The 26,229-nt window shown below is 42.2% G+C and overlaps 1 protein-coding gene across 5 annotated transcripts in view; it reads left to right on the forward strand.

The window, feature by feature from the left end:
- The window catches only part of GPM6B (glycoprotein M6B), a 110,530-nt gene that overhangs the window by 46,842 nt on the left and 37,459 nt on the right, over positions 1-26,229 (forward strand). The window contains exon 1 of one of the 5 annotated variants that reach the window (XM_075776103.1): positions 5,596-5,611. The exons of the other annotated variants lie outside the window; for them this stretch is intronic. Coding sequence (XP_075632218.1) covers position 5,611 — 1 coding nt within the window. The 5' untranslated portion in view covers positions 5,596-5,610. Of the gene's footprint in view, positions 1-5,595; positions 5,612-26,229 lie in introns of those variants that run through there. 5 annotated transcript variants of the gene reach the window in all.

The following is a 26,229-nucleotide window of genomic DNA, read 5'->3' on the forward strand; positions in this document are numbered from 1 at the left end:
ATGAGGCCCGTGCACACACTTGACCTAAGTGTCCAAACTCTCTAAGGTCTGTTCTTGTGCTTTCGCACCTTGCCAGTTCAGGATCTAAATAATGAAAAGCAGATCTCAGGTGCATAATTTTGACTTCACTTCCCTGAAGTTTGGTGCTTTCGCATGTCAGGCTGGCATCACACTCTTTGCCAGCCCTGCAGGTAGTCAGCGACTGTGGGGAGCTCTTATGCGTCATCTCCTGTTCTGAGACGAGTTAACCTTTTGCTGTTCCTGACTTTCCCTTCATGTTTTGAAGGGAATTTTTCTTCTTAAAATTTTCCCTGCGGCCAAATGAACAATGTGGTTCCTTTTGTTTGTTTTTGTTTAATCTTAGGGCTTCTGCTTCCAAACATGGATCAGCTTTGCTCTGTTTCGCTACCCTGGAGCAGCAGTTGCTGCTACCTGAAAGGCATTGAGCCCTAAGCGCTTCGTTAGCATTTGCTGTCTGCATGCAATTCAGGGCAGGCTAGAGCATGGTGAGGTGTGACTTGTTTGTATTCTGTTGCTTTGCTGGCTGCCTGATATATGTTTACATTCAAAGCATCCGTCTCGGTCTTCCTTGTTGAGGGAGAGCTTGGGGTGTTGCTCCAGTGCTACTTCTCACCTTCCAGGGTGCTCCGTGCAAGTGTGCTGCTGACAGCACCTTTGTGCAAACTGGTGTGGTTTGGTAGGAGAAGCTCAACCTGACACAAAGCTGGGATCCACGCTTAACTGCTGGCTGAGGTGTGCTGTTTAGTGCCCTGTTTCTTAAGCCTGTGTTTTGCTTTTGCTGGGCAGAAGTATGTTGAAATCGATCCAGGAGCTGGTATTTGCAAAAGTCAAGCCAGTGCAAAGCCCACTTATCTGGTGGATTTTTTTTTCGTCTGTCTGCATATTTCCTGGTGGTCTTTCCTCTGCAGTTTAGATGTCTCGGAACTGCCAACACGTAATGATGTGTACGAGCTGCAGGATGGGAAGGGTGTGAGCAATGCAGTCCTAGATATCTCCTTGCTGCTTCCTGCCTCCTCCAGCCTATCTCATGTTGCTGTGGCAACTCTGAACACCTTCAGGCACGGAGCAGTTGCTGCCTATCCTTGCCTTCATGCTTCCTAATCCTCATATTTCTATGTCTCTCAGTTTATCACATGTTGTGGGGTTCGGAGGTTCTTTTGAGCAAGGCTAGAAACTGCTACCTTTTTAGGATGGCATTTGTCTAAGACAAGATGTCTTAAATTACTTTTGGCCATGCTGGATATTGCTTTGCGTTTGATTAAAATTCCTCAGGCTTCTTTTCTGGGTGAAATGAAGCATATGGTCATGCAGTATCCCAGTCACACAGTAACAAAGGACTCCATTGCAACATTTCATTAGGAGTCTGTGTATATCACAGTTACTTGCATGTCCAACAAGAAACCCACAAACGACCCAAGGGAAAGTCAAATATGTATACGCTGTTGTCCAGCTATCTGCAGCTGGCTGGAAAGTGTTTTCCAATCCCCAGCCTATGTTTTGTCAGATATTTTCTTTTGCTCTTTTAAACTATAAGACTTTTTTTTTTTCTTCATTTATCTAGTATTACAAAAATTGAGAATTACACAGAATGTATTTTGCTGTCATTTTCTTCAATTAAATACTTTATCTTCCTCTAATTAAGCTCTTTATCATAAGCAATTACTGTTGTCTTATAAAAAACAATTGCCAAAAGGTTATCGTCCTTTAATAAGAGAACAGGAAATCGTGCTAGGGATTACAGGCCCTGTGGAGGTTTGCCAATAAATCTTCCGCATAAAATATTTGTAATTGTAATTGCATACTGTACTTTGTGGTAGTGCAGAATCCCATTCTTCCCTTGAGTTCATGGTGCCTAAGTCTTAGGACTTTTACAATGCTTATGTGTTTAACATATGCTTGCTGCTGCAGCCCAAAAGTAGATTTAAATTACAGAGGAAGCAAAATGTCCTGTATTTGGCTTATCTCTATTACTGTGCTCTCTTACTAGTAACGCAGATGCAGATATAGGCCAGTGGAGGGAAGGACAGCATGCCTGATGGGCTGTGCCAATCCCTGTTGCTGGATATGGCTGTGGAGAAAATGCACGCAAGACTAAGGGGTGTCAAGTCAGACTCGTCAAACTAGATTTGGTTTCATGGGGGCTGCAGTGAAATTGTGTTTTGCCCTTCGTTTCGAATGAAATGCACATGTACTTGAATTTGTACAGCTTGTTCTTGCATCTCTTTCCTTGTGACTTGGCTTGTGGTTAATAACTGCACTAGCTAGAGAGGATCTAATTTGAGCATGTCTTCCTGGGCTACCATCATGCCTCTGACAATAACATGTGCTGGAGAAAAATGTATGAAAACTGTATGGGTCAGTATGCATTCCTCCAGTCTTTCCCCCTTCCCAGCTTACTCTTGTTAGGTTCTCAGCTTGGCTATATTGTTCTAGCCAGTAGTCCCACAAAATTAGGCATTGAGTATAGGAATATAAACAAAGCTTTTTTTGTTTAGATTCTTTTTTGAGTGAATGGAATGCTCTTGATATTTAAGATTATTTTTTTTAGAAGAGTCTCTGGAATAGGATTGTTGATTTGATGTTGACCCCAAAGGAACAGAGGTTTGGTTCAAAGAGATCTTACTCTAGCAAACTGCTTTCCCAACTTCGCCAATTGTGCATCCATCTACAGGATGGTTATTGGACTCTTAACATTTAATTGTATTTGCAGGCACACGTCTGAGCTCTGTATGTTCTATTTTGATTTAATGCAGCAATAATGTGTCCGATACATTGAATGTGAAAAAAAGGCTGGTGCTGTAGCAGCAGGGACAGTATTATTGTAAGGTACAGTAACTTCAGGCCAAACCCCACAACTGAAGAGTCTTCAGCTACCTAAGGTTGAATTTACAAATATGAAAATCCCTTCTCAATTAAATTCAGAAAACTTGTAGGACCCCATCTTTATGCAGAGGAACCAAAGCGGTTTTCTTCTGTTTAAGTCTGGAGCTCTGGGCAACCTCAGTCCCTTTTCCTAGTCCTGAGCTGTGTGGTGCCAAAGTCGGGGAGGGATGCAGAAGAGAGTTTACATGTGTCCTATGAATGTGGGTTTTTGAGATTGGGTACCTGGCATCATGCACTGATGACGACTGTGTTCTTCTAAAACGTCGGTGAGCAGGAGGGCATGGATGCAGACCTCCAGATGTGGACCGTGCTCTCACGTGCAGGTGTGTGTTCTTGAGTATGTAAGTGACTGTCACCGCATCCGTTGCCTTCTTTTCACGTGCCCAGCAGGTTGTGGAAGAGAGGCTCTCAAGAAGTTTTCCTTGGCCAGTTTTCTGCAACTGGGTCTGGAGTGTGCAGAAGTCGTCACCTGAGATTTGAAAAAGCTTAGCGCCGAGGTTCTCGTCACACGGCGTGATGGTGTTTCTGGGTCCCAGCCTGCCTGCCCATCTATATGCAACAGCCATCTTCTGCAGAGCCTCACTGCTGGCTCAAAGTACTGAAATCCAGTTAGGTACTAACTAAAAGTTGTCCCACTGCTTTGTCTAGGCCAGGATGGACCAACTGCAGCCATTAGCCATGTACAGCAGAAACACATCTTTCAGTGTTGTTCAATTTGTTGTGTTACCAGCAGTGAGGCAGTGCTGGGAGTAGAGGTGCACAGTGGTGGGGTGCAGGGGGACCCCGCTGTGCGCCTTGCATAGCAGATCCATTCTGCGCAACCCTTTGGTTCTGTTGTCTGTCACTTTGCTTTTCCTCAGCTTTCCTTCACAGGTAACCTTTTGCTCCAGGTGCAGGTGGGGTGGCTTTTGGCTCTTACATGGATTAGGATTTTGGTAGGCAAACTGCATTCAGGAGTGTCGTCTGTCCCTTGATCCAACTCGTGTTCTTTAGTATGTAAGGAGCTTTCTTCTCATGTCATACTTATTTAAAAACTAAAATACAGCATTTAAGATTGTCTGCAATAATCCAGTTCCAGTGCTTATCTGAAGATACAAAATCAAAATAAAAGCTAAATTTGATGTGTATAGTATATTACTTAAATACAAAAATAACATTTTCCAGCCTCAGTTGCAGACTTTTGAGTCTGGTTCTTCAGTGTCTCAGCAGGCCCCCAAATCTGCTATGCTACATGCAAAATGAAGCTACCAGTTACTCTGAAGCCAAAACCAGTCATTATAAAACCTCTGTAAGCTGGCTGCCAGCCTCGGAGTTCATTATGTGGGAGGTCATTCTTCCTTACAGGAATGAATGTAGCTTTTGAGTACATTTTAAAAGTTTCATTTAATCACAATGTGGATGAATTGTTTTAGCCGTGATCGCCTGATGGGAAACTAACTTTCTTCTTCCTGGAGGAAAAAATACCGTGTTGATTCTTGCAGCAGCTTTTAGAACCACAGGATGTGATTTCCCTTTTTTTGAAAGAGTTGAAGATTTTGGCACTAACAAAGGAAATTTTTCTCCCTCTTCTCTGCTTTTTCTTTAATACTGAGTAGTCAGTTTTCTTTTGAAATCTGTGAATGCACAGAATAAGGTCTTTAACGGGGCTCTTTCTGAAGCATCCTCTCAAAGTGTATTTTTCTGCAAATATTTTCAGTTCTTTCATAAACATTGGATGATTGCAAAATGCTTTGAAGACTGTATCAGTTTTGTGTTTGGCTAAAATGTTTTAAATGGACGGAAAAAAGTGAGTATACTTTTTTTTTCTTCCATGGTGGATAGTCTTTCATATCCTAATGGAAAGGTTTGGAGAAGAAGCCAGGCTCACCTTGTAGGTGCATGGTGTTAGGATGAGAAACCATGTCCTCAAGTTGGAACAGGGGACTTTCCGATGAGATTCAAGGAAATCTTTTTTTTCTTTCTTTTTTTTTTTTTTTCCCCCTCCCTTGTGAGGGTGGTTATGCACTGGAAGAGGTTGCCCAGGGAGGCTGTGGACACCCCATCCTTGGTGATACTCAATATGGAACTGGACAAAGCCATGAGTAATCTGCTGTAACTGACCCTGCTTTGGCCAGGGCATTAGACTAGAAACCACCAGGAACCCCTCCCAACTGAAATTATTCTGTGATTTTGTGAAATTCATCTTCATTGTATGTGCAATATCTATGGTATCGCATGAGTTTGTCGTTCTACTATATAGTCGTATTTTCTGTATGATTGCTGACAACCACAAAGAAATGGAGAGGGGATGGTCTTGGTAGAGGTCAGAAATCTACAGCAGCAACTAGTTGGTGAGCAACTCAAGGTGAGGAGGCCAGCGCAGCAAGCTGCCACACGTTCAGCATGTTCTCCTCCAGCCATGAAATGGAGGGGAGTGCGTGTACGTTATTCCTTGGCAACTGCCTGAAGATTGTCATATTGTAAGTAGCTGTGAAGAAGTATGCCCAGGAGTGATTTTCATTATGTGCATAAAAATGTGTTGGTGAACAGAAATAGTAAGTTTAAAGTATTGTATAGCTTTACTTTCCCTAGTATAAACCATTTGCCAGGACCAGTTTAGAAGAATCCAGTCTCATAGGACTAGTCCCTGAATGCTGAAAAAAACAAATAGCAGCAATTTCAAACACCTGTCTCCTCCCAGCCGAACTCCAGGACTTGGAATTTCCAAGTGAGTACTTGTTTCAAAACATGTTTGAATGTTAAATTTTCACATGGCTTAAACTAAACACATAAAGTAACAGGGATATCCAGTTCTAATCCTTTTTAAGCCTTTTGATTTACTTTATGGTTGTTGGAGAGGATATTGATTGCCTGTTGCCAGAGAGATTCAAGATGAGCAAAAACACATAGTATTGTAGATGCTTCCCAACCCATCAGGTCAGAAGGGGAAAATTCCTTGGCATTAACTAACTTTAAATGTTTTGGCAGAAAATAAATATGGTTTCCAGAAAACGTTGTGCTCTCTAGTCTAGATGTTTCCTTTCTTGCTATTCTGAAGTAAATCATTAATTCAGATGTCTTAGTTTTTAACGTGGATGTGTGAGTGCTATCCTGTTGCGGGTCTGGAGAAATTCTGGGCCATCAGTGTCAAAAATTCTAAATCAATTAGGCATGTGGTCCAGGCTGGAAGGAGATGGGTAAGAGAATTTGGTTTCTTGTCACATTCTGCATATTGGTGACCTTACATTTATTTTTTAAAGTGGCCGGTGACTTGAGGAAGAGTACTAGGCAATGGTCACTGAAAGACAAAGTCTCTTGTTATCAGATACTTCTGAAGAATCATTTTTTTTCTGGGAAGAACTCAGCCCAGTAGTGTTGAGATGTATCTTCTATACTGTGCAAAGTTGCAGAATCCATTTAAAACTGTCACACTGCTGAGCTGAGATTAAAATCTTTGTAGCTGTAACTCAAAAAGCAATACCTGGATTTTTTTCCTGCCTCCCATCACCCCTAGAAGTGGAAAAGTAATTCATTTAATGCTAGCTGTCCCTGTTGTACCTGGGCTGCATAGTCCAACAAGTCTAATTAAGGGTGACTGTTACATTCTTATTAACCAATAAAAGCAAAAAAATGCATAAGAAGATCTTGGTAGCACCATTTAAACTGTAAATAAAAATGCTATTGTGAGTAAATTATACATGACATAAAATGGATTCCGGTGGGCTTCAAGTAGATGGGTTTTTTTGGGAGGGGTGGATGGGGAGAAAAATAATCTCTTTTTTTAATTAATTCAACCATCCATATGTGATGAAGATAGAATATTGATGAAGATAAAGTAATGAAAGAGTTGAAAAAGAGATTGTATCTAGAAACCAAATGTAGGTCACAATCCAAGAGATGCAGTTTGAGAGGCACATATAGTTTGTGATGGATAACAGAACATGAGCTCTCAGTGTAGTGTACTCCGTAAGGAACACAGCTGATGCCTGATTACAGGAGTGATGAAGATTCAGTACTGTGTGAGAGAGTTTGATTCACAAGAGTTGCAAGAAGTCTAGAAAAGCTGTGAGGGCGTGAGTTTTTGCTTTGATCCACGAGAAGGTTAAGATGTTGCCAGGTCAATCTCTATGTAAGAAAACACTTCTGACAGTGGACAGAGATTGGTTCATAAGGCAGTGGCATAACAAGATTTGATGTCTGGAAGTTGGAAAATAAAATGCATGCTGCTAATAAGTAATACTCTTTATTATGCTGATGATTCATTTAGGAAAGAACGAAGGTGTAAATTTGGTAGGTTCCCCATCTGGCCAAGTCTTTAAAGACATCAGATTAGCTGTCTTTCTCTGGAAGAAATGGTATAGCTTTGTAGCAAAGGTAGATGATAGAGAGATGATCCAGGACTCACTGGGTGAAGTCTTGCAGGCTATAATAATCTGGAAGCTTTGTGATCTGGAATAAGTCTGTCAGGAACTGGAGTGAGGCCATCAGGTTTTTTTCAGATAGGCTGCTGAACAGCTGTCAGACAGTAGCTGCCAGTTAACATAAAGAATGTATCCTACGTTGCCAAAATGTCTAAGTGGTTTTGGCAGTGGAAGGAAATGTGGGCTTGCTTCATAGTCTTTTCACCACAGGAATGGATGATGCACATTATAATCTGTTCTAGCAGAGCATTTGTTTGGGCATCAGAGGAAACGAAAGAAAATACAGAACAAAAATGTAGATCAGTGCCCCGTGGAGAAGAAAGGGCAAGACTAGATCTTGGAGGCTTTTAGGTGCAGTTAGGTTCAATTCTTCAGGAAACTTTTAGAAGTAGCTTACTAAATCATGTAATATTTTCTGTTGACAGTTCTGACTTGTTTGAAGCTGTATGCATCACTGTTTGAGAGTAGCTTCGGCTGAACTCACCAGGGTTAGAGATGGGAAATGTGCCTACTTTTATATTCCTGTTGTCCAGCAAGCCTTTCTTCTCTTTGCTTAGACTGGGCCAGTTTGGGGCTTAGTGCCCTTTCACAGGTGTCAGAGCTGAATGTCATCATCCTTTACACCCAAATGGGTGCTGACCTCATGCAGACTTGGGTGTTACCCTTTTCCCAAACCTGACCTCTTAGGAGGTCTGCTCTGCTTATGGCAGGTGTGTGTGGTTTGAGATGCAAAATGTAGACCATGCAAATGTTGAGAGGGAAACTGAAATCTCTTGTACTCTGAATCTTTTATCTTAATTTTCTTCACTCTCTGCAGTACTATTTAAGCACACGTCCTGTAGGTTTTGGGAGTACCAGACTCTGTCTAGCTTGGCAAGTCTCTATGTGGTATGTATTACCTCCAATTAAATACCAATAAGAAAGTTATCTTCTGATGTTGCACTCAGTCTTGTCCTCCTACCTCTCTTGTGACACCCTGACCTACTATAGCACTTATGACCAGTTGTTGGGCCAGTTCAGTGATTCGTCTCCAGCGTATTAGGGCAGAATGAGATCTACAGGTGCCAAATCTTTCTCTAGAGCCTTCCATCTGACTATCAACCATGTTCAGTGATTCTTCATTACTAGCTCGTTGTCATCACACTTTGCAACTTTTGAGAAAGGAATAGAGATGGCACAGATATCAAACAAACCTTGAGCTCCTCAGTTTGTAGAGGTCTTGATACAGTCCATGGACATAAAAATAAATAATTATAGGGAATCCTGGATTGTATATAGACCACTGAGTGTGGCCTTGTTCCTGCTTGAAGGTACCTCATCTGGAGAGAGGCATGCGGAAAATACCTATGCTTGGCAACAGTGATCAGCTGGCAGCAATTCCTACCTTCAGAAGGAAGTGAGGAATTATACTAAAATAGTGACTACTAAGTAAATACTAATCAATTGGAAACTGGGAATTGAGAAAGGATGAATATACTACTAAAGCACAACATTATTCATATACCATAGATGTTTAAAACACTGGAAGTCAGTCTTAAAAAATAATCCATTGCAATGAAACACAACAAAGAAGTTAGAATTAGTTTCCTCTTGTAATAATCAGTAGATATATGTAAGTCGTAACTACTCACCTCTGTGAGAGGCTTGTATCTCTAGCAAAACAATTCAGTAAAGCTGACAGGGTTCACATGAAAGAGGGGTTCAGTGCATTTTCCAGTAAGTTTATTTGCTCAGCTAAAAATAAGCATATGCAAACATTATAGGGTTCAAGGGGAAGACAGTGAACCAGCTAGCTTCTAAAGGAAAAGATCTGTTGCCCATCTGTTTCCACAGAAAAGTACCTTTACCCATCACTGTATTTTGAAGGGCAACTATTGTTGGGGATCTTTTTGTTCTGTAACTGGTATCTGCTCAAGAGCTACTAAGAGAAGCTAAAAAGTTCTTTTATAGGAATTCAGGAATAGGTCAGTACCATCAAAGAAGAGTAATTGAATTGGATGCTATCACTTGAATGCCTTTTCTTGTTGCTGTTAAATCCTCACTCCTTTCTGTAAAATACCTGCTTTGCTTTTCTGAAAATTCCTCACATTTCGCATGGAAGGTCTTGTCCCCCACTAACTCCAGGCTGTGCCTGTAGGTCAGGTCTTTCTCCTTACAAACTGGCAGTTTGCACCTCATCTGATATTAGGAAATTCTCACAAGCTCCATGAGTTTGCTATGCTTTTCTGCAAATGGTGCTATATTGCAAACTTCTGCATAACATGGCTATATGTGAGATGATTACTTCCAGAAGCTTTCCTTGAGTTCGGTGAGTAGCTCTCTGAGCCTGGCAGCATACTTGAATTGCTGGCATCGTAATGCCTTGCTATGGACTGTGATGGTGCTTTTGGAGAGTATCTGAGGTATTGCATGCTGGAGGGAAAGAGGGGAGCGCCCTTCTTCCACTCGTAGTGAGACAACTTGCTCACCAGAGAAAAGTGAGAAGAAACCCACTGGCAAGTTTGGGCGTGTGTACACTGCTACACCTGCCTTTGCAATAAACAGAAATTTATCTGGTCACGGGCAAAGGAATTAACTTTTCCTCATCAGATGAGATGATTCACAAAGAGAGAGAGTTTCCACAGCACAAGAGCATTCCTGCCAGAGGACAGATTTTTGTATCAGATGCATTGAACAGGTTGAAATTATATCTAATTAATGACTGTATAAGCTGGCCTTGTGCTAGAAGGCCATATGTTCACTTGTGTAGACACGGTGAAGACAGGCAAACAGCATCTGCAGTGATTATGGCTCTGCCTCAGAGCTGCTTACTCACTGTGAAGTACTTGATGAGGAAAGTAGCCCTGGTGCCAACCACCTGAAGTAGCACTGATGCTCACTGATGATACATGAAGAGATATAGCAATATATCAATATTCATGGCCTGTTGCTGCCTGCAGCGTTTTGTCGCTGTGAGATGGGGTCATCAGCCTGTTGACTGGTTGGAGGCACCTCATCTGTAGCCGGGCTGAATTGCTGTACAAACGCTTGGCTACTCAGAGCAGCCTGTGTATGCAGCGCTAGCATGGCAGATAGTGCATAAGCAAGTGCTTCTCTTTCAGGAGAGAAGGGAAGCAGGCATGGGTGGGAAGAGTCCCCCCTGTCTGGAGTAAGCTGGGAGCTTTTCTCCAACCCTTGGTAGCAAAGTGTCTTTAATCCCCAGGTCCACAAATCCTGAAGATATGTGCCACAGCTAGCAGGAATGTGTACGTGCATGTACCTCTTTTAAGTATAATTCTCTCCAAGGAGTGAAGGGAAGGTGTGTTTTAAAGGTGAGCAGATAGTAGCTCAGTATAAAATCCCTTCTGGAAATCTGTCTCAGCTTTTGAGAAAGTACTGTGAGTGCTTTTTGGCTGTTTTTCTTTTCTGCTTGAGGACCTTGATATCAACAATAGTTCCAGGAGCGAATAAGAGATGTTGGGAAGGACCAGAGCACAGAAAATAGTTTTGCTGTGATCCATTTTGGTAAGATGAATGGTGACCATTTACCTTTCACCAGAGTTGCATTGTTTCAGTGGAGAGATGATGCCTTGGATTGTCTAGGCAGAGTCTGAGAAACTTTTAGTGAGCTAGAGGACAAAAGGCATTTCTTTGTCCTTGAGGTGTTTTGTATTTCTGTGATGAAGGACAGGTCGAACAGGCTAAGTTTGGAAAACTAAGAATTCCCAGCAATTTTTTCCCCCTGGCATTTTTGCCATTTCAGACAGCTCTGTCTTTCTAATACCATTTTTGCTCTGACTCTTACTCTGCCAGAGGCCAACTCCTACATGGATGGCTTCCAGCACTCTTCTGCACATGAAGGAGAAATGTTAGCCAAGGAAGGAGGCAGAGAAGGGGTATTGTTTGGCTTCATGGCTACATATATCCTCACTGTCTCCAAACAGGAGCACTTAAATCCTCCAAAAGTGAGGATTTGTGTTAGAAGATGGGAAGGTTTGCAGTTACTTGCAGTGATCTGGAACCACTTTTATATCCACCAGTATATTGTCAATGGGGCAAGTGGGCTTTTCTGATCAATTGCAGCAGAAATTGGAGACATTTTAGTTGTCTCAGTATCTCTGTGGGTTTAGTCCTTAATTATCCTTTTGTGCCATTCAGCTGAAGCGTGTTTGTTAATCACTCCAAAGTACTTCAGCTTCTTTCAATATATTGAATTCCACTTGGATGCTTTTAAAAGTGTTTGCGCAGCATATTGCCTTCCTTAGGAGTATGGGAAATATCCACAGTCCGAAACAAAAGTACAGTGTTCTGAACTCGGCATCCATGTTGTTATCCCATAAATTAGTACGTTCTGTGCTGTTACGTAAGTTTATCTCGTGTCAGAATAATAAAAGCTGAGTGTGCTAAAAGGCTGATAAGCCTGCCGTGAAGGATTACGTTGTTCAAATTCTTCTGCCTTAAAATAACACTTGTTGCTTTACTGACTGGTGCTGGTAGGGTAGTCTGTCTTGAGAACGAGTATAAAGTGTAAAAAAAGAAAAAGAAAAGGAAAAAAAAAAAAAGGCTTTTTTTTCCAGGCAGTTCAGATCCGAGCCTTAGTAGCCTTGAATTTAGTATTGTCTCTGAGCTGTTCTTATAGAAAAAGGACTACCAGAAAGCACAGCTGTTCTATATTTCTGGATATTAAAAATGGACAAAATGACTTTTCAGTAATACTGCCGTAGCCTTGAGGACCAAATGCAAAAAACAAGTGCTCCTTTTGTTGGCAGGTGGGAAGTTCAATCCTTTAAAATGCAAAATAAAAAATAATAAAGTAGATGGTTGTACAGATTCTGAGGGTAGCCTGCAACGAGGGCGAAGGGACAAGCACCCCACAGCTGCTGGCAAAAATCACTGCTGGCAATGTGTGCGCATAAACTAACAGCGCCCTTCCAGCAGCCCTTAAATAAATGGTGGCGGGGGGGGGGCGGGGGGAAGAGGGGAAGTTCATCCCTGATACCATGGTTCTGCACAATGATCCCTTTTCTGGGTGCCGGAGTCACAGCTGCTGTCTGGAGATTATGTACAGAAGCACTCTTCTTCTCGGGAGAGTGAGGTTTCCTGGAGGATTAAGCACAGGCTGAAAGCAGGAGGAGTTATTCAGGAGGGAGACAAAGAAAGCGAAGCTCGCGGCCGTGACAGGCGACAAGCATCAGGGGAGGAAGACCTTGAACAAGAAGACAACTACTGGTAGTTGTTGCTTGCATGGGAGAGGCTCCGTTTTGGGTCCCTGGAGTCATCCAGTTGTGGGGTGAAACCCACTATGGGTTTGGTAGGACCCTGCCTGCTTGCAGAAGTCCAGGCGCTGCTTTCCCACTCGCGTGGGGGTGGATGGAGACTGACAGAGCTCTGCTGCCTCCTGCATCTGAACTGAAGCCATTTCTTTGCTCACCATCTCAAGTCCCCTTCAGTCGTTCAGAAATAGCGATCAATGTGGTAGTCTGAATCCCCACGTAAAGGTGCATTTGCGCTCCCCGTCTGCTCAGAAAGCTATGCTTTTTGCATTTTCCTCTGTCACAAACATGGTGTCACCATGCCCACTATGCCTTCTGAGCCTGCTGTTTTGGTGCTTCCCTCTTCCTCTGAGCTTTGTGTATTATTTGGGGTTTTTTCCTTCTTTTCTCTCATATCCTGCTATTTCACCTCTTGGGTGCACGCATTCCTGGGGAAGTACCCAGAACAATCCTTCTACCCACGTATCATGTGCCAGCACCTCTGTTTTGTGTAGGAAGGTCTCCTATATTTGAAACCAGGGCCTTGTTCCTAAAAAAAACCCCACACAAACCCCCCCAAAAAACCCAACCCAAAAAAACCCAACAGGTTTCTTGTAGTTTTGTGCAAGGGCAGTGGCTACAGTTCTTCTGTATAACTTTAAAAGGAAAATCCAACCTGTCCTATAGTAATAATATTCGAAACTTCTTTCCTATTTATCACTTCTAAAGCTGAGACTCATTTCACTTACTGGATCAAATTTCCCACAGATGCCATATGCCAGCTACTTCTTTTTAGTGACTTCAGAATCCACTAGTGCTTTTTATAATCTGAAACAAATGGGTGCTGCACATAATGTCGGAGAGGTGGAGGCAGAGGAAGCTGACAATGCATGCATTCAAACGATGTGAAAATGCAAGTGGGAAAAATATGACTGTGTCAGTAGAGCTTGTCGCAGGGGGTTTGAGGCATACCGTGTAGTAGCAAATCCTAGCTATTCTGAAGGCAAAAGAACAAAACTTAAAAGGGACAGAATTCCAGAAAGACACTAATCACTAAGTAATGGATACCAGTGTTTAAATGTAATGTCATAGTTGCCAGTTATCGTCCCTGCTGCATGGGTATTTCCTAAATGCAGTATGAGTCTTAACCATCTCACTTTTAAAACTGCTTTTCTATTTGCCTCTGGCTCTGTAAAATCCCCTCTAAAGAGAAATATTGTTGAATAAACTGGTAAGATGTAAAATACTGCTGTTGCAGCTGAAAGTAGTTCACGCTTTTGATGTTGTATTTAGACACAAACATAAATACATGGTAAATGATACAAAAGCTGTTGAGAAGAGAAACCTGGTATAAGGTAAAAATGTAACCTGTGATGCTTACTTCAGCCCTTGGTTGATATTTTTGTTAGAGGAAAATACTGAAGAGCGCTCCCTTGCCAAGGAGGAACTCGAGCCACTTTGGTATTTTTTTGAATTGCAAGTCCTTAATGTGACGAGTACTGCTGATGACTGCCCACATCTGGTGAATTGGATTAGAACCTAATTAACATGAGTTTAGGAAACTTTATAAAAGTTTCAAAAATAATATGTGAAGGAAAGAAATAGCTTAGCTAAAAATTCAGAGAAGTATTACTGAAATGTTCCTTGGAGATAACTTGTAAGTAGCTTTTCTGCTCCTGAAGGATGTAGCACACATGAATAGTAGCTTATTTTGTTAACATTTGCTGTTCAGATAATTTGATATGTTTAAAGATATCTGTTTTATTAATGGACCCCTGTAGTTTAGAGTCCATCTAGAAATCTAGATACATACTGTGAAAGATCAATAAAGTGATTTTGGTGTTTGTGAAAGCAGTTTTCTGGCCTAGTTTATGCATTAAAAAGGATAATACACCTGTCCTATATTTGTGAAGTATCTCAGTAAACACAAAAGGACAGTCTATTCAGTTTATGTACTTCCTTTTCCAACACTGTTGTAATGGCATGTTTCCAAGCAAAAACATACTTTCCCCTCTAATTTCATTCACTTACATGCACATCAGCTATTTTGTATAGTGAAGAAAGGTTAAATTCAAGCTGAAGTGTGGTCCAAAGGAGAGATGGAGGCAGAAACCCTTTCTATAATGGTTACTATAGAAGCACAGAAATTCTTTCCCCATGTCTCAAATTTAGGGTTTACACCAGCACTGAGAAGCAAAGGCTTTTCAAAAAGAAAATGACCAGTTATGCCGTAGAAATTACAAATAGTTTAACATGGAAATAGCTGCTTTTATGTCTTTTATGTCTCTGCTGCAGTTCCGACTATCTACCAAGCTTTAGGTGTGCAACTTCTTTTTTCCGTGGAATTGCAGAGGGCTTATTTGCACAGCATATTCATAATGGTGCTTTAATTCGTAGGGGTGGGAAAGTGGGACTCTAGGTATTGTTAGTAGGTACTTTGTGTCCTGAGGAAAAATCTCAATTGTCATCAGGATGGACCAGCATGCCTAACACTACACCAGATGATTCAAAACTGTGGGAAAATTACTAAGTTCTGTATGGCATTGCACATATTTGGTTGCTACATCTTGGATTTTTTTTTTTATGAAGCATTTAGGAGAGAGATGAAATATTGTCAACAGCTGTGGTAATGTTATATTGCAGTTATAGCATGGGTATGAAGGAAAGAGAAGCGTGGCTTTTGAGAAGGGAAGGGTTTGTATGTTTTTAAGCATGCAGGTACTTGACTGTTTCTGGAGTTGCTATGCTTTAGAGGCACATCTCTATGCGGAAGTTCCTCTGTAGGAGGACACAGGCTACTCCTCCCCTCCCCAATTTGGGATCAGCTCACGCAGCATGCCAGGGACCTGCGAAAGATCCCTGTGGGAGACTTCAGTCACTGAATGACAACCTCTGTCCAGGCACCACACTCCAACTAGGGTGGAGTAGGATGTGTAGGATGAAATGTGGGAAAGCACTTCCTCCTCTTCCTCACCCTGCTCTGGGCCAACTCACTTTGCTCTCCCTCTCCTGATCTTGGTCATGATGTGGCTCGCAGCCCAGCTCCAGTATTTGGTGTTCCCAGCTCTCCAGCCTTGACTTGAAGGGAGTCTTCTATTTTATATGGCCCTGTTCCTCTGTGCCAGGGCAGCCTGGAGAGCCCAAGGTGCTTTCTGTAACATCTGTGTGTGTATGTGTCTGAACGAGTGCTGGGGCTCTCGCATTTAGAGCAGAAATTTTAGACTAGCAGGTTTCTACCATATCCTGAGAAGACCAAAAATCACCTCTGCCTTAACTTCATACCTTCAGTCAGGTTCCCCAAGTCAGGGCAGTGTTTAGAAAGTAGTAAAAATAGTAAAGAGCCAAAAAGACAATTTTGTTAGACTGAGTTAAAAGGACAGGAAAGGAGACATGAGGGACTTGTCCCACTTCATAGCAAATCAATCTCTGTTTGAGTGCCAGTAGTTTTGGGGTTTGTTTTTTCATGAGATTAATATAGAAGGCCAGAAACTATTTCTGTTTGCAGGAGCATGCATAGTATGTCCTGAACACTTTCCGTGGCTTTCTCTTCTCACCGAAAGCTAAAGCGTGAAGCATATTCTGAGATGCTTCTATGTTGCTCACTTGCACAGAAGAAAATAGCAGTAGGTGGGATACTGAAAAAGTTAATAGCACTTACTCAATGTGGAGGTGAGAAGATAGTTTTGTTTCAGCAAGATAAGTGACTCATGATGCCAAAATGAATGTAATGAGGATGTTTTTATTTTAACTTAGATAATATATGTACCTGTTGAGATCTAAGAAAATGCAAGCGAACCTTCGGTAGGAATATTGTCAGGGTTCAACACCCTGTAGTGATCTGAGTTGTAAAAAGCTGTCTTGTCACATGAGAACACAGAGCACTCTTTCTGGGGCTTTTTGAAAGGAAGAGTGGTGCTGTTGTTGATTGGGTGCTGCCCTGTGCCAGAACGCCACAGTGGATGGTGGCATGTGCTGTGTATTCATCGTTGGTCTCAATCCAGTGAATCTGAAGCATAAGTAGAATTTGAGAACATTTCCTTGCTTGGTAAAGTACCGTGGTCAGGTCCCTTTGGTGCATTGGCAACGTGAAAGGCACTGCTGTACCCTGCTCTGACTTCTTTCACTTCCTTTCTTCTCCATGCCCCAGCCATCCTGAGGAGAAATTCCACAGGTGAGACTTAGTATCTCCTAATCAGTGGAGGGCTTTTTTTTCTCAGACTTCTATTTTCTTGATCGAAATTCAAAGTTATGAGACTATTTTACTTAAAGTTTCTGTTGATAGATCCCATCCCCAAGAAGCCTAAAATCTCATTGCTGAGTTTACTGGACCTTTTTAGTCTCTCTTACCACCTTTTTGTGACCTGTAAGAACTGTGGTGGTGCAAGTACATCCGTTTGTAAACAGAGTTTTATTTCATTTTCTGTGCCAAGCTGTCACGGCGGTTGATTGAACAACACTTCCAAAGGACTCATCTCAGAAGTAGTGCTTACAAAGTGAAGTTCTGCTCATCCTAGTATGAGTGAGAAAACCGACCTCAGTTTTGGCCTTTAATTCCTCTGTCTCCTGCCTAGACTGCTTTATTACTCTCATCCACCTGTTAATGACTGAATGAAGGCCTCTGAAAGGCATCGTAAGTCCTTCCTCCTTCTGCTTTTGACATGAGACCTTTCTGTGGTGACATGTGAAGGTCTTGTCCACTGTTTTAATACAGAGATGTGAAGTGCCTCAGAGCGTGGGAAAATGTGTGTCCAGCCTTTAAAGGCAATTTATAGGTGGTGGTAGAGAAACATTGCCAAATAATGCATAGTAATTTCTAGCTAGATTTTTGTAGCCCCCTTTGGTCAGAAAGTCACCATGTAGTCATGTGTAGTCCCAAGTGCAGCAAACACATCAATAAAGGCAATGTATGGCTATCAGAGATGATGAAAAAGCTTTCCTGGGGGGAAAGTTGGCTCTTTACTGGCTCAGCTAGTGCATCAGAGGAGAATGCGTGTCATTAGTGGACAGACCCTTGGGCTGTAGGCGCTTGATGCTGCAGAGGAGGTTTTGGTGAGAAGAGTGTGAGAACATCTGCTGGAGGGAGGACTGCATCTACTGTTAGACCTCAGTCACTGCTGCACAGTTGCTGCACGGATGCCATACTGCATCAGCACCAGGAACTCTGGCTCTGGTGGAAATAAGTAGGTGAAACGCCTCTCCTGCCAGGTAGTGCAGATTTACAAAAACCACTGTGTTGGCACTCTACAGGAGGGAGCATGGTGCTTTGTGGGCTGCTTGGCACGTGGCAGGGTAAAAGTGGATGGTTGAGAGTGAAGTGCTCGTACACAGCAGAGACTCATGAGTATTTTGAGTGTTGCTGCTAAAGAAATCAGGGAGTGGAGATGGATCCTGGTCAGGAAAATTTCATGAAACAAAACAGGAGAAGAGTCTGAACAAAGCAGACATTTCTCCTACAAGACTCCTTCTGCAGGCTGCATCTCAGGCTTTTTTTCTGAATAGTTTTTATATCCGCCTCACTTGCAAGCTGCCTGCCTGGGATCTCATTGACATTCTGCTTTTCTGCTATAATCTCATGTTGTTAAGGAGCGTGATTTTTGTTCTTAGCTGTGCCGCATATAGAAGATTACATAAATACCTTGGAAATCTTGGGAGAGGGAAGAAGAAGAAGAAGAAACCCCCCCAAAAAACACCAAGCCCTTCCTCTGAGAAGCATTTTGACCTTGCAATCTTATGTCTTCCTCTCAGAGAAAATTCTGTTTAACATAGGACGAAAGCAGACATGCATCTTCACCAAGAAAGCCACAAACTGGCTTCCTAATGGTCCAGCTGTGCTAATGAGCAATTACAGACCAACACAGGGAGCTGAGGTAGATTTGTTCTCTCAGCAGTTGCTGCCCAAAGATGTTTTGATACAGGAGTGCTTTTCCCTCCTCTTCTCCCATGTTGAACTCATGTCATTTCCCTCTTGTTCCTCCTGCCCTCCTTTCCCTGATAAATAGCTATTCACTTTCTAATTTGAAGCTATTTCATAAAGGTCGTACTTCTGAGGTTCAGCTCTCCTGTTCGTAACCCTCAAGTTGAACCAAAGGAGGTTTGGGGGGGCTGGTTTGTTTCTCCTTGCAGCACAGCAGTTTAGTTTCTCATTGAAAACTGGTGTTTTCAGCAGTGTGCTTGGTGCAGGGGTAAAATTGAGCTGTGCGTACAGGACCCTTTATATTAGGTTACTGTGAATGTATTTGAGTCCCGAAATCCTCCATGACAGGGTCTGTGCAAGTGCTGGGGGCAGCCAGACAAGTTCACCAGGGAGTGGACCCCGAGTGTGCAGTTCAGTGGAAACGCTTCACAGATACCGTGTTGCTCTTTGCCACATCAAGATAGTGGCTTCCCCCCCCCCCTTTTAAAGCCTGAAACATATCAAATAATGTAATTTGCTAAAAAAATATTTGATTGTGCTTTCTTCCTTCTATAAAGAGTGAAAATTTGTTAAATATGCTTGCAACTCGGGAGAGAGAGGGGGAATAAAACTTCAAACGGCGTTGCTAAAAACAGCCTGGGCTGCTTTTGTTTGGACTTTCAAAACACAGCAGCTTAATGCCTCCATTGTACGCAGGGGGAAATATGCTAATTCGAAGCACATTTCCCATCAGAAGCCCTTTCAGTCCTGTCATCGTTGAGATATGAAGGATGATAAAAGCGGGGAGAAGGGGGAGGCCTGTATTATGGGAGTGCGGCTGCTGGTTATTGTGCACGGGGAGCGGGGCTGAATAGGGCGGACGAGCCCAGTCACCCGTGAAGCCCTGGGGCCACGCGGGTTCCCATGGGCGCCGGCTGCCCTCCACCCCACCGGGACCCCCTGCCCCACCACCACAGGGGCAGGCATCCTCTGGGGCGCTCCCCACCTCGGTCACCCCACCGCTGACCAGGGCAGGAGCGGAGGGGCTTCCATCAAGATTTGCAAGCGCTGGCCACCATCACCCGTCCTGCAGCCCTATACACCAGTATTTCTTTCTGAGTAATGCAGGTGGCTACTTTCTGTGAGCTTCAAGTGCAGTTTGAGCCGAAATAACTGATTTTTCCTGACAAGGCCTCCGTTGCTTCCTCTGTGAGCTGCTGGTGCCTGCAGGGCAGTGGTGCTCGCTTCGCTGCTGCGCGGTGCTCAGCTCCCGCAGTAACCAGGCACCTTCGACTCGGGACATGGGTGCTGCTGCTGTTGGGGTGGGTTTTTTCTTCACAGTTATGGAACAGAACAGAATCTGTGAAACACTACTTAGCCTGTTGCCACTCATTTATGTGATTATGTTTTAGGGTGAAATAAATACATTCATCAGTGTTTGGTATGTATGAAAAATCTGTAAGCACTACTCTTTAAATTCTGCATGATGTATACAAAAACATATGGTGTGTTTTGGTTTTTTTTCTTCTCTTTCTTGAAGTCATGAAAGGCTCTTTAAATGGTGGGTTTTGTCTCAGGAGTCTGACCCTGTTGGTCTGGAGCTGGGGAGATGCTCGGTTTACCCAAGAGGACTACATTTTCTGTTTTCTTTTTAACAGGTGCTAGTGTTGTTTTGTTGTAGAGAATTTGGGATCAAGGTTCTGATAATGTTGCTATGATATTTGCTTGGAAACAGTTTGAAATGGCAATGAGAATTTAGTTGTAGTTTGGCTCTGTAAACCTGCAGTGTACTAATGGCAAATTAAACTAAGAAAATGGGCTTTTGATTGCATTTGCAATCTGGTGATGTTCTATCTGCAATAGAAATATGTGCTACACTTGAACACACAATTAGTTTAAATATTTCTGAGTACCATAGCTGGAATTAAGTGCTTAGAAATAGTTTTAAAGTAGCAGTTTGTCTTCAGTTTCTTCCCTGTGCTAATAAACGTGTGAACAGGCAAATCGGACTGGTTGATTTTGGTTGGGCATGAGAAGCCGCAATCTTTTTCTGCAACCTGTGGACAAGTCTCTGATTTGCAATGAGAGGAGCTCTGTCCTACATTGAGCAACATGCCTTCGGTCACCTCCAGCATGGCGAGCGCACGCTTGACGTAGTACAGCTTTTTGATACAGAGACACAGTTTCTCCTATGGACCAAAGAAAGAATCTTAGTAGAAGCTTTGGTGTTGTTTCTGCCCTGTGCTTTTCTCCAACATCTTAATTACATTTTTTTTCAATATATCCATCCCTTTGCGCTTTCCCTGATTCATTAACTCCTTTCTTTTCCCTTCCAAAAGGTGCAGAAAGGTGGAGCAGATGATCGTACTTCAAGAATCAGTAATGGTGATAGATACAGAAGATGTGTCTGTAGTAGTACTGAGAGCAAAAATGCCTGGTGCCATTTTGAATAACAAAGGCAAAGGTCTCCAGAGCAAACACATAATGATAATGCTTCGTGTTTACACTTGGGAAGCTCTGAGTATAAGAGAAATGGCTACAAATGTGCTGAAACCTAGAGAGCAGAAATTAAATGGGATGGGAATGATACAAGGAACAGATGAAGAAAAGTAGATGCTAAATGAATTTCAATCTGACTCATGACAAAGTGCAGAAATGATGCCTTTCAGCCATTTAAAACAAGTGAATGTCATGTTTGGAAAGAAACAGAGAAATGGAGATGTAACTAGGCAGTGTCAGGGTGGGATCGCTCAAAAGAGAGCCTGGGTGGTTTTCAGGCAGCAGTTTCGGAGGCTGGGATGCTGCTCCTTCTGCATTGGCTGCAGTGCCAAGCCTCCGAACCTGCTGGGCTGCAGAGTGGCTCTTCCCGTGAAATGACCAAGAAGCCCCAAGCTCGAGAGACTTAAAAAAATTAGGTGAGACAAAGTGTTGTAAATGTATACTCTAGGGAATAATCCTGCCCTGGCAAGGGATTTTACTCGACAGCCTATCTGGGAATCCAGGCTGAAAGCTGCTACTTTGTCCTTAACTCACCCTATAGTGCTTTTGTCTCAGAGCTCGCTTTGTATGCAGGATCACCCACTGCTGAGGTTCGGCAAAAATCGAGGCGTGACATGATCCAGACAGAGCTCCAACCGTGCTCGTTGTTGGTGGGTTAAGTCATTCCCTGTTTATAAGGTAGAGGGTGAGTTTTTTTGTTTGTTTTTTTTAATTGCACTGAAATCTCCCAGTGCACACTTAACTTTTTATGGGCGTAAGTGAAAGACCTGTTAAACACTTCAGCAGCCGTTGTTTGTTGTCCACTGGCGGCATTCTCAAAGGCATTGTAAAGTGCAGAAGGAACTGCTACTTTATACATGACTGGGATCCCAATTGATGCAGCTAAAAGAGGGGATTGGAAAAGCTAGGCTGGTCGAAGTTGCCTGGCACATATTTAGTCGATGAGTTAATTGGACACCCTCAAAGTGGAACTTGTTAATGTCCTGCCGCTTTCCTAATGAGGATATCTGCTCTTGCAGAGAATACAATGATTAATTGGGGACCCTTTCGTTAGTGTCTTAACTGAGGATTTCACGACTAGTGTCTTGTGTGTGAAAAGAAACTATATTTGCAATTCAACAGGCAGTCCAGAGCTTCGTGGCAGAACCGTTCCAGGATCTTTCCCAAAGTATAGTTTAATTACACTGGAATGGGAATTTTCAGTATCAGGGAAACAGCTGAAGTAGTGGTGACTTACAAGGTGCTAAAACTTTGAACAATGAATTTCAGTACCTTGTACCAATCATTATTTTGATACTTTCTTTTACGTCAACATTTTGACTGCTGAATTATGTGGGCTTTTCAACACACAATACACAACCGCCCAATAATCCATGAGTGGGTCTTGGAGCAACATATGGCTGAGCCTAGCGTTGGTGTGACCAGCCTTGCGACCCGGGATACTGAGGTGAGCGGATAACGGTGCCTAAGAAACCATGCTCTTGCTGTGTGGTTTAGCTCTGCCATAAACTCCGGTCTGACACTGGGTCACTTGGTTCTGGGCCCTGAAATCTTGAGCCGGAGGAGGCTGTAGCACTGGGATGGTGCTTAGTTGTGTATTCACTATCAAACGTAATACCTATTGCATGACCCCATAAATTAGTTTGCATTCTTCATTGTGCTTCTGATGATGCTGATAAGGTTTTCTGCTCAATAAAAATATGTATATAAATATACGCATATGTTTTCTTCACGTACCCACATACACACACATACATGTTTTCTGCATATGTATACACACGCACATCTATATCTATGGTTTATGCATGGAATCCCTTATGAAACTCAGAAGGAGTCTTCATCCCCATCTCTCCCCATGCCCATCCAGTGTGGGGAGCTTTTTTATAATGAGTGCCCCTGGTTTCTTTTTGGGGAGTTGTAAGGTTTTGTACTTCTTTATATTTCCCTGCTTTTTTTCCACGCTTTGTGAAAAGACTGGACTGAGGCCAAGACTGAAGAACAAAACGAGCACTGAATAGATGAGAGATTGTAGGTGGGTTGCTGAAGTCTATGCGAAGAGTGGGAGGGCAGTTTTGAAAATCAGAACTGGATGTTAAGTTAGCACAGGACTGTCTGATTAAATCTGACTTTGTGGAACAGAAGAGTAAGTTTGTGTCAAGGCTGAACTCAGTGAAGTTTAGGTTTATTTATAGATAGAGAAAAAAAATTCAACAAGTAGCCTCCCAGTACCGGTCCTATCTCAAACTCTCATGTGTTTTGAGACTAAGCAGTTGTATTAGCAGGAGTGTATTATAATGATACCTTTGCTGCCTTCTGAAACTCTGGCAGAAATAGCTCTTCTACAGGTGCAAGAGGCACTTCTACTAAAGTGCTAGCAAGTGCGACATAAATATCTAGGATGCTATTTCAGTGTGCCCAAGTATTTAGGAACCCTTGTTAGTCTTCTGAGATGGCAGTAGGCTTCGGCAACAGCACTGGAGAAGAGGGTTCATAGCAAAAGTAGGTTGGATTGTCTTCAAGGCACAGAATAAAGGGAACGAAGACAAAAGACCTGAGCATATCATTTTCCTGCTGCACTGCAGTGTTCCTGCTGCTGCCGAAATACGTGACTCAAGGCAGAGGGATGGAGACGCAAGCATGACAGCTGAGAATCTCCTCTCTGCTGTGAAGGTGACAGAGCAAAAAAAAAGGTGGTTATGTGTGCCAAAACCAAGAACCTTGCCGTTAAAATGATGGAGGAGTGTTTGAAGCACTGTTGAAGGGCTTCATACATTAGTCATGTATATGAGGATGTTGCCACTGCTGAACAGAAAATGTATAGAAGATTGGGTAACTCAAAGCCTTGTTTTCCTGCCTAATTTTAAATTCAAAGCATTTGAAAGTTGCCATGCGTTACACTTGTAGGAAACTATACATATTGCCATAACATTGTTGAGCTGGAGTAGAAGCTGAAGACGACCATCAGGGCTGGTGCTCTGAACACTGCTTGCTGAATGAAAGCTACTTCTGGGGGAAATGCTAGGATGTCTTTGCTTTTGTTTCCTATATTTCCGTGCTCTTTCAGCTATAGTATAAATGGGCTCCAGTTTGTCAAGATATTTCTCTCTGGCTTGCCAAGACTGTGGTGCTACCTACTCCAGGCAGCCTTGCAGGTCAGAGGTGCAGGAGGCATTGTTACTTCCAGCTTGGTTTCAAATGTAGCCTATTTTGTTTTCATTTTTATTGTTTTTCCTCAAAAGTCTTTGGCATGGTTGAGATACCTGTGTTCTGTCTATCAATTATTTTTCCCAGGTCTGTTCTTTAAATAACACCCACAGTTTTTACACCCAGAAAAGAAACTTTAATAACAGAAAGAAACTTTAATAGCATTTTTTTAAAATTAGTTTCACACTGTTGACTGCAGAAATAGACCTCTTGGCTGTTTAAGAATATCATCAACTTTTGCTTTCATTTTGACTTTGATTGTAGCTCTTCAGGCTTTTTTCTTTGGTAGCTTTCACATCTCTGCCATTTGAGTCTTCTTTGAGACTAGGACTTGATGAGACTTAGCTACTGGAAAAGCTGTACAGAACCATCTATTCATTTTTTAAGGGATTTTTAACGGATTTTTTTTTTTCCCATTTACATTCCAAATAAAGGTTAGCCATCCGTGTTATGTTCTGGATTTAGGCTCTTTATTGCCTTTGATTCTTGCCAGTGGCTGTGACTGGGATGGACAAGAGCAGTGGTCCAGATGGAAGCTAGCAGGCCGGCCAGAGAAGAGTATGAAACCCAATAACTCAACACCATCTATTTTTCCTGCCTGCTAGCCACCAGGCATTTAGCTTGGCAGTAGTTATCGCCATCTTCATGTGGCTTTATTAAGGGGGTCACAGGACTGGCATCTTTACGCTGTTAAGGTCTGCTCACAGTCTTGGACTTACCTGCATCAGTTAACTCGGTGATTTTCTTTGGTTGCAGAGATAACCACTATCCATGCTTAAACCTTTAGTTTTGCCCTTTCTACAGAAATCCAAGATTGAGATCTTAAAGTGCAGTGCAAACCTCGTGGTTTTCAGTAGTCTGTATTTTACGCTGCAGTAAAAGTGCAGGTTTTTTCCATTGTTATTTATTTATTAATTTGGATTTAATTTTCCTAGTAATTTAGTATGTCTGAAAAGAATGGGCCCCCAATTTTTTTTTTTTTTAAAGTACTTGCCAGGTATATGACTGCTGCATAACTTAAAACTTGTTGTCATGCTTTGATTTTATCCACGTGGAAAATTTGCCTGCTTTTCCATAAGCATTCAGATTGGATTTTATACCCAAGTCTTAGGTAACTGGTCTGAATGTAAAAAATTACGTTCAGAGACACAGTAAGTGGTTGCATGTGTATTTGTTCTTGAATATTTTTGCAAATTTCCTAAAAAGTAAAAGTATGCTACAAGTTGTCTTTAAAATTAGTTGTTTGGAATATATATCAGTCTCATTTGAGGGACGGTCTCTGTATTTTAACTTTGAGTCTTGGATCTCGTAGGCTAATCTCAGATTGCTCTTGAAGTATGTGAGAACTCTTTATTACAGCTCTGTGAAGCCTTTGTAAAAATGGCAAGTGTGTATTCATCTCCTGAAAGCTTGTGAAGAATTTGCTGTAGCTTATGATAGAGCTTCTCAGCCTTCAGGAATGTAAACTACATTCAGTGACATTAAAGATAGATGTTCACAAGGAATTGGCACATGAACTGAATTGGGTTTTTAATACCTTTTTTTAACTTGTGCACTTGTGCTATTTTAATTGAGCAAAATGATTAAATTTTTTTTATAAAAACTTATATAAATTAGATTAAAACCTCTTTTTTTTTTTTAATTAAACTATTTTGCAGTGAACGTGACTTGGTCTGCAGTGCCTTCACGTACTTTCATCCTGAGGTTTGGCTGTAGGCTCAGAGCTGTGCTTAAGCAGCAGAAACCCTTACTGCTCAGCCCCTTTCCTCATTTTCATTTTTATTTTGGTCTGCAAATAAAATGCTGTGCTGAACTCCTGAAATGCAACTAGCTGCCTTCCCTGGTTGCTGGTTATCTAAATCAGCCTGGTCTGTACAGCAGGTTTTTGCTGAGTATCAGTCTTTAAAGATTTTTTTGTGTGTGATTTCTGCCTTTGTGGCTTTGTCTTTTGCTGTGTTGTCATAGGCTTAGACTTGATGTCTCCCAATCTCATCATGTTTTATGAAAAGGATGTATCTGATTAAGGGAGGGAGTGTTGGATGAGACACCTTGGGCTGAGATTAATGCTCGAAGCACCCGTGTTAGCACTGGAGGAAAT

The sequence above is a fragment of the Balearica regulorum genome, chromosome 1 (genome assembly GCF_011004875.1).
Source record: "Balearica regulorum gibbericeps isolate bBalReg1 chromosome 1, bBalReg1.pri, whole genome shotgun sequence".
Taxonomy (NCBI): Eukaryota; Metazoa; Chordata; class Aves; order Gruiformes; family Gruidae; genus Balearica; species Balearica regulorum.